This window comes from Malus domestica, chromosome 10 (assembly GCF_042453785.1).
Source record: "Malus domestica chromosome 10, GDT2T_hap1".
Lineage (NCBI taxonomy): Eukaryota > Viridiplantae > Streptophyta > Magnoliopsida > Rosales > Rosaceae > Malus > Malus domestica.
Genome location: NC_091670.1, coordinates 26063376 through 26072713, shown reverse-complemented (window position 1 = coordinate 26072713; position 9338 = coordinate 26063376). Strand labels below are relative to the sequence as shown.

General features: G+C 37.5%; 1 protein-coding gene across 1 annotated transcript; it reads left to right on the top strand.

Moving 5' to 3' along the window:
* The first annotated feature begins 1222 nt into the window (after positions 1-1222).
* LOC103429560 (transcription factor IBH1-like) lies at positions 1223-2333 on the top strand. Its single transcript, XM_008367711.4, has one exon. It carries the CDS (start codon positions 1591-1593, stop codon positions 2134-2136), a length of 546 nt encoding a protein of 181 aa, XP_008365933.1. The 5' UTR covers positions 1223-1590; the 3' UTR covers positions 2137-2333.
* Positions 2334-9338: the final 7005 nt, after the last annotated feature.

The following is a 9338-nucleotide window of genomic DNA, read 5'->3' as shown; positions in this document are numbered from 1 at the left end:
TTACATTACGATCTTACAACATTCATGTTGTAATCTTCCAGCATTCGTGCAAGACTTTATTAAACTATTTTCTTAAATATTGATCCTTATTGGAGCCATAAACATGCACATTTGTAGGTTAGTAATTTGGTGTCTAATATAACATCTAATCTAACAAAATCTATCTTTTGATAAAAAAAAACTAGTACTTTGGGATAAAATCTTGGAGCCGTGTGATCCTTCGGATCAGGATCCTCTCCTGAGCAAATGGAGAGAATCCTCCTGACCAGGTCCATCGAGCCGTTCAATTTGTATCAAACGGCTACAAATAGAGAGCCCTTCTAAAAGTTATAATACTTATAGCCGTTGGATAAAAATTGAACAACCCGATGGGCCTGGTCAGGAGGATCCTCTCCATCTGCTCAGGAGAGGATCCTGATCCGTGATCCTTCAACACCACCGTGCCTTTATACCGATGAAAAATGATTATTTGATGTTTTTTTCTTCTTCTTGTTACAATATATACTAGCATATTAAGACGTGAAAATATTGCAAATTAGACGTTAAGTGTTTAGGGTGAATACTTTTAGACACTTAGCTACAAGCCCTTAGTATGATACGTTTTGTGTTTTTGGAGTAGTTAAATGTTTTAGATTTAGGTTTTATAGTCAAAGGATCAACTAGAAACTCAAAACATAAACTAATATAAATATCAATAGAGAATTTGAACTCCATAACAATGCATCGTATATAATTTCAACTGCTTAGGGTGAATTTATTAAACATTTGGGCTACAAACTCTTACTATAATATATTTTGTGCGTTCAAAATAACTAGTTTAGTGTTTTAGATGTAGGATTTAAACTGATCATTGAAACCTTAAAACATAAAAACTTACATATTTGAACTCCATAACAATTATCCTGATGGTAGGACTTAGTTTGATCTTGGTCATCACCGTTTGTCTTTACCATTTGGTCACTGCTTACCAAAAATGAATGACCAAAAATTACAAATTTCAAATATTGCAAAGTTAGCGTTAGCATGTATCGATTTACTAGGAAAGATCCATATAAAAAGAACAAAGAGAGGAAATGAGAAATTAAGGCCCCACAATTAATCCAAGTGGGTATTGCAACCATGTGCTCTCATATGGTAGTTGGCCCTTAGCAACCCCACAAAACCCACTTTTCACCTCCTAAAACCCCAAGCTAGCTAGTAGAAACTCCAAGAAAAATTAATGCATTATTTGTAGTATCTTAAAAGAATTTGATTCTTTACGAAGTATTTGTAGCTCAATAGATTAGGAATTTTATTTTGATGTTTGAAGTTTCGAGTTCGAATTTCCTTTTGCAATATCAGTTGTATTATAAAATAAAAATAAAATTTGATTCCTGGTTCTCCTTACTCTTTATACCCTCTCAGTTTCAACCCCTCTCTCGAAACACAAACACAACATGCATAGACATTTGTGTCAGAACTTGATTCTCCTTTTGTCCTTGTGAGCTTTAAGAACTAGAGGATCCCTTGTGTCAGAATAAAATCTATATCTCCCATCTCTTGTTAGTCTTTTTGGTCCATCCCTATAAGAGTAAAACCCTATTCCACACCATGAATCCAAAGCGCTTGTCTTTAAGGCCTAATTATACCACGTTTAAATCTAGGTTCGCAAAAGGGTTTCTTCAAGCCTTGAAGAGAATAAATACGCAAAGATCTATATCATCAACGAATGTACTACCACCTTCTCCTAGGGAGATGTGTAGAAGGTATTTGAGTGTTAAGAATGCTGCTGATGCATCCATGGCTTCGGCTGTTGGGACTAGAAGAGCTTGGAGCCGCGCTTTGCTTACGAAGATTAATCGAAGCCACAAGGGTTCACGGATTTTTAATTGTTCATCAAGAAGAACTGACAACAGTAAGAAGATGATGATGATGACAATGATGAAGAAGTGTGATGACGGTGATGAGGAGGAGGAGGAGAAGGAGGAGAAAGAGACTGGTATTGTTTGCGAGGTGAACCAACTTCGAAAGTTCGTACCAGGTGGGGAAGCCATGGATATTTGCAGCTTGTTAGACGAGGCTGCACATTACATCAAGTGTCTCAACACTCAGGTAAAAGTGATGAGAAAGATTGCAGATATCTGCTCTGCTGCTTGATCAGTTATATATATGTGTGTGTGTGTTTCATTAATCATGGATTGATTCTATAATATAATAAAGCGGGGTTGTTCCGTACTAGTTTTTCTCTCCTGAGATTATTACGTTTACTGTTGATATCTTTGATTTCTATGTAGACGTTTTGATGTACGGTCTGAAATATATCTAATGAATATTGTTATTTTTCATAAAGGAAACTTTTCTTCATACCTACCGGGAAAATAGTCACCGAACTTACCATTCTACATAACTCATTTTTCTTTTCTAGTTTTTTCTATTTTATTAAGAAGTTGCTTGATTGCCCGGTGGCCGGTCGCTGGTGGCCATGCCGCCTAGCTAGCTAAGGGGAGGGAGCGAGGGAGGAGTGGCTTATGTTTCCATGCACAAAACCTCCAGGTACCAGCTGCATTGTGATTGTGCAATAGTAGAAAATCTGATTAAAAATATAATACGAGGATATCTTTATGTTCGTTATATGATGGCTCTAGCTTCTTTTGCGAAGGCCAAGAACCAGCAACCAAAAGCTCGCAGATCAAGTAGTTTAAAGCGTGTGTAGGTTATCAAATTTAATTTGAGGCCACAAGAATATAGTCTATACACGCCACTGAAGACTTCACTCATTGATATATGCTACTTGTATTCCTATGATACGCTTTTTCCAAATTTACAAAGACCACGTGCACATCATTTTGCATATCTCTAAATTATTTCATTGATCATTGTAACAAAGAATTGCATCCCTAGTCGAGCGCCTAACATGAACCCGAATTGATTGTCTGATACCCGTGTCTCTTGCCTCAGTCTATGCTCAATTACTCTTTCCCAAAGCTTCATTGTATGACTCATAACCTAGTACTCCTAGGCCCTGTTTGGTGGGCTAGATGAGATATGTTATGATCAATTAAAATAGACTTGAGTTCAGTCAGTTGTTTGTTGTGTCATATATGAAACGAACTTGACTGAATATGATGGGTTATGAGCCCACAATGGAGTGAGTTATCCAACTTATATTTTTACATGGGTTACAAGACCTGTCTTATAAGTTTCTGGCAATCCAATCTTATTCTAAGGCCTAATCTCATCCAGCCCACTAAACGGGATTGTATGAATTTATTCTTATAGATAGGCACTAAAGTACTTTTTTGCAACTCATTGGACATCTTCTTCATTTTCAAAATCATATTGAAAAGGTTAGTAAGTCATGCTATACCTATCTTTCCCATGACCTGTCTTTCCCCTGAACTTCCACACTTCAATCAATAAATTGTCAGGACCCACTGCTTTTCTATGCTTCATCTTTTTCAGCTTTTCTATGCTTATTCTTATACATAAGCACCAAGGATATCAAATTCATGATTCATAATTAAGTTGGCAAATCACGCAATTAATAATAGAAACATAAGCATATAAACTTTATCAAAATAAGTATATAATTAACTTACAAAATTCTACTCAATTATTAATCTCTAAATCCCTTACCTCGAGTCCATGCAAGCTAAAACCTCTTCCTTAGCTTTCCCTAGTTCTTAAGCACCGTCGAGTCTAAAGCCAAATGTCAGGGGTAAAAGAAACATGACAAACAAACCAAAATTAAGAATATTGTAACATAAAATCACTTCATCAACCCTACCAAAGAGAAATTGCAGAAAATTGAACTTTGTTCTAGTTTTGTGGACATAAAACGAGCAGCCTTTTGCCTGATCAAATCTCAATGAAAACTTATGAATTTAGACTTATTTGAAGCTTGAAGAACCATCTTTCCAACGGTATAATTATGTTAATAACTGAGCTTTGGAATGAGAGAAATCACGAGTGAAAACAGCAAGTATGTGCAGAAAAGCTACACAGAGTTTTACATGGATTTAAAGGCACCCTTTTGAACATGTTTTGACCGGTCAAATCTTAATGAAAATCCTCGAGCACTGAAGTACTAATTAGTTAGTAATTCTTACCCTTAAGCCTTCCTCTGCAAACTTAAACCTCTTTCTTTCTTCTTCATAGTTCTCACTCAAATTTTCTCTCTGTGTAAAATAAACTGAAAGAACTTTGCTATGGAAGTTTCTACTCAAATTGAATCTATTTATAGGGAAATATGTCATGATTGGAACCTAGCCCTAGACCTTCCACCACCTGCTTCATAGGTTGGGTTACTCAGCTATATAGATTGCTTGTTACAGAATCTAAAATCACCATGGACTGCCACCTTCTGCTTAAGGTTTCCATCGTTTTCTAAAAATCCGCCACCTTCTCCTTAGATAGCCTTCGCTAGTCAGCAATGATAGAAGATATTTATGTAAGAGATAAGAAGGAAAGGTAGATGATGATACGAGAAAAAACAAATTTCTCATTGTTGGTTTGTAGGTTAGAGAGAGAGAGAGAGTGTGTGTGTGTGGCTTCTCTCTCTCTTTTGTTTGGGCTGATTGTAATCTAAGGACGTGTTTGTTTGCCCTCCTTAGCCCTCACTGGATTGGACTAGACTAACATCTAGTCTAATTCTGTGTTTGTTAGTATCAGGGATTAGCATTAGTGGGACTAGGTGGGACTTGCGTTCATTAAAGCCTTCGCTAAAGGGTCTTAGCGAGACCCTCCCAAAACAGCCGGATTGCTAAGACCAGCTTCGTTCGCTCCTCTAATCCTCTACGAGCTTCGTTGATCTCGCCTTTTCTGCTTTCAGACCCATGGATCTTGTCCTTCGCACATCAACAGCAACAGCGGTCTCGCACTGCAGATGCAAGACAGCGATCTCGCACTGCAAAATCAAAACGGCGGTCTCAACCACATGCTCCGATTGTAGACCAAACATCTCAACCTTTCGAAGAATTTACAAACACGGAAAAAAATGAAAAGAGAAATTGATGAAGCAAATCAAATCAAGGGCAGACATAAGCTTTCCTAAAGCTCATATATGTTGAAAATGGAGATAAAATGCTATTAAAACAAATGATTGAATAAAAGAAACATCTCAACATTTCAACAGCAAGAATTGAAGGAACAAAGCCAGGCAGTAATAACTTGATTAGAGGGAGAAATAACCCATCAACTTGTTTCTAGGGAATGTGAAATTTTGCAGAAAATAGTTTTGAAGGATATGAAATTTTGCATTAAAAAAAATGGAGAAACGAAGAGAATATGACGGGGTCAAAGAGGGAGAAAAGCAAAGAAGTTTCTAGGGAGAGGGAGAGTTCTTAAGAAAATGAAAAATGTTGCATAATAAAAAAATATTAATAAGTATGTCTTAAAAAATTAATAGATATGTATTAAATAATGTAATATTAAAGTTTGTTATTATTTTGATTTTTAGTTTGACACTGTACCAAACGCTTTACTAAGTTAGTCCAGCTTAGTCTCTAAAGCTAGTATAGTCCGAAACAGTATGGTGCAACAAACGCCCCCTAATGGTCCTATGCAAAGTGTTGGGCCAAGGCCAAAAATAAAAATGGGCTGAAACTATTTTTTATTTGAGATAAAATTAAATTATAAATTAAATTCCAGATATTTATTGTGGGATTAGTACTCTTAACAGTCATCCAAGTTTTAGTCCAAGAAGTCAAAAGACTTGAACTTAACTAAATTCGTCAGAACAATGTTTTTTTTGTTTTTTGCACTCAAATTCGAATTCACAATCACATCACTTGAATTAATTTAATTTAAACTATTTTATGTATAAAAACAAATATGTTGGATATGAATTTTCCGGAAGGTGGTAATAAATACTAGGGTAAATATCAGTTTACTACCCTTAAGTTTCGTAGTTTTCAACATTTGGTACATGAAGTTTTTTTCGTCCCAGAGTCATACCTAAAGTGTTAATTTTGGGACAGTCTCATACATCTATTAGTCAAACTGTTAACTCTGCCGTTAACTGATGATGTGACACCTATGTGGACAATGACTGGACGCCACGTGTCATTAAGGGGTTCACGTGGAAATTAAAAATTAAAAAAAAAACTAAACTAAACTAAAAAACCAAAAAAACCCACCCACACCCAGATCATTCTCTCTTCTCTCCTCTCCATTGCACCCACCCCAAACTCAGCCATGGCTTCTCCCTCCCCTCACAACTCCAAGATTTGCAACTCTCACCCCTATGCCCACCTTCCGTCGTCTTCTCGTCGACCCATGTCCCTAAGCAAAAATTTGGATCGTCTTCCCAAAATCCCCCCGTGCCCACCCTCCCACCCACACCCAGATCTTCCCATCAACCCGTGTCCCTAAGCAGAAATTCACACCCAGCAAAAACCCAACTTAAACCTATCATCTAATGGCTCTCAGTCTCTTTGGTGGACGACGAAACAACATCTTCGACCCCTTCGCTTTGGACATTTAGGACCCATTTGAGGGGTTCAACGATATGGCCAACATCCCTTCCTCTGCTCGTGAAACCACCGCCATCACCAACACTTGCATCGACTGGAATGAAACCCCAAAAGCCCACATCTTCAAGGCGGATCTCTAGGGGATAAAAAAGGAGGAGGTGAAAGTAGAGGTGAAGGACGGGAGTGTGTTGCAGATCAGCGGTGAGAGGAGCCGGGAACAGGAGGAGAAGAACGACAAGTGGCACAGGGGTGGGAGTTGCAAATCTTGGAGTTGTGAGGGGAAGGAGAAGCCATGTTTGAGTTTGAGGTAGGCGCAGTGGAGAGGAGAGAAGAGAGAAGGATCTGGATGTGGGTGGGTTTTTTTGGTTTTTTTTAGTTTAGTTTAGTTTTTTTTTAATTCTTTTAATATTTAGTTTTTGTTTTGAATTTTTAATTTCCACGTGGACCTCTTAATGACACGTGGCGTCCATTCATTGTTCACATAAGCGCCACATCATCAATTAATGGCAAAGTTAACAGTTTGACTAACAGATGTATAAGACTGTCCTAAAATTAACACTTCAGGTATGAATCTGAGACAAAAAAAATTTCATGTACCAAATGTTGAAAACCACGAAACTTGAGCGTAGTAAACTGATATTTACCCTAAATACTAAATAGGATACTTTGGTCCAGTCCATTTAACTGGTACATTATATTGTACTCGCTTTTGAGTGAGTCCAGATAGCACTCCTCTTGTTATAATTTACGTGCAAGTATAACAGAGTATCATATGGCTTCATATCAAGTAATAGCCAATTCAATTATAAAAACTAAATTATAGTCAACCCAAAATAGTTGATTCTGCTATAAAATAAAAATAAATAAACTTCAGTGCTTGATGCTTGCAAAAGTCTATAACAGAATTGGTCTTTTGCGGCGCACAAAAGGTGCCGTAAATGGTTATTCACGGCGTGAGCCCCCAAGCAGTAAAAGCTCCTATCGTAAAAGATGTTTTATCAAAGATGACGTTCCCTAGTAGCCGTGAATAATTTAAGCAAAACACATTGTAAATGCTCTTTAAGGCTTGTCTTGGCGCCTTAATTGGTATTAGATACGACGGTAATGAAGTGTCGTAATACTTCAAAAGCAATTACGGCATATCTGTGTGCCGTAATTTATATTTGATACGACGTTTGTTGAGTGTCGTAATACTGATAGGAGCATATTTATGCGCCTTAGTTAGCTAGTTCTTATGCATTTTCGTTATGTTTTCTTAGTTAAAGTAGTCTTTTAAGCCATTTTCATGTGTTTTCAGGTTTTAAGGCATATCATACAAAATGATGCAAATTGGAGCTTTTTGGAGCAAAAGTAAGCTTGGAGTGAATAGCACATGCTTGGAACAAAAGGTTTGGACGAAATTGAAGATTTGAAGATTTGAGGATTCCTAGTCCAAGAAGGAGTCCTAATTGAAGAAGGATTCCTAATCAACGAGGGATTCCTAGTTGAAGATGGATTCCTAGAAGAATGAAGATTCCTACTCAAACAAGGTTTCCTACTTGAAGTAGGAAAGTTAAGCCTAGAAGTTCCTAAGCGTTGGAAGACACAAAGAAAGGTTGGAGAGCATTTCCTTATCCTTGCCGTGGGTTAGGGTCTATTTCCTCTTGGTTTTAGGTTTCTAGAAGCCTTATCCTTTTTCCCCTAATCCATGCCGCACCTATCCCTTTCTAGAAGCCTTATCCTACCTTATCCAAACCTGCCGCACCCTTTAGCCTATTCCCTTGTGGATTCTAATTTCCTAAGCCTTTTTCCTTGTGGATTTGGGTTATCCAAGTCCATATCTGATTACCCTAGGGTTTTAGGTGCCTATATATATTCTCATTCACCCCTTGGCTGAATGACCACCTCTCATAATTCACAATTCACGCCAGAAATTCATTCCCTTCTCTGCCGCAGCTTTCCACCACCATTCTCCATAATTCATGCCCCTAAACACCTCTTGCCGCACCACCCATCAATCCTAACCACTACCATACCATCCCATATCCATTCCCCCATATAAATACCACCCAAAACCTGTCCAAACTCTCTGTGCCGCAGCAAGGAGGAAGGAGGAAGGAGGAATCGTGGATGCACCTGCTGCCAAGTTGGAGCGTTTTAGGTGTTCTCTTTCTTTGGATTTCAATGTTTAAACTTATTTATCTTTGCTTTGTGCGTATGAGGAACTAAACCCCCCCTTGGCTAGGGGGGATTCGAAACCATGTTTATGCTTGCTATATGATTTGATTACTTCTAATTGCGTTTCATAAGTTGTGAATTCAATTTGCTTATCTACATGAATTAAAACTGATTTGTGTGTGTTGGTTGAGAGTGCACGCTTAATTTTCATGCATAAGTTTGATGCTAGGATATAAGGGAATTTCACCTAATCGTTACAAACTTATATTCGAAAGTAGTAAAGGTTGTTAATCACAATCGTGTTAAGTAAATTCTTGGCATAAGTTTCATGCAATTCATAGTAACAAGTGCCTCGCCAATGCTTATGATTTTCATAGAACTTAATGATCTTTACTTGTATCTTTGTTATGCAATTCATGCGGGGAACTTGTGAGGAATGCTTTGGGTTGTCGTATGCAATTCATCCAATCCAATAACTTTAGGAAAATCTGAGGGTTAATTAGTGCAATTCACGGTTAATCTGGGGCGTTGGGAATTCATGGTTTATTGAGAAGCAATTGGAAATCGTTCTGTATGCAAGTGTGACATGTGTGGAGAAGAACCCCTTAGCTAGCTTTCCATCCATTCACTTTAACCAAATTCGTTTTAAAATCTGTTTAGTTTACAAAGTTTCTGTTTTGTTTTCAATTTTGTCAAAACCAATTCCCCCTTTATTTTGAAGTGTTAGAT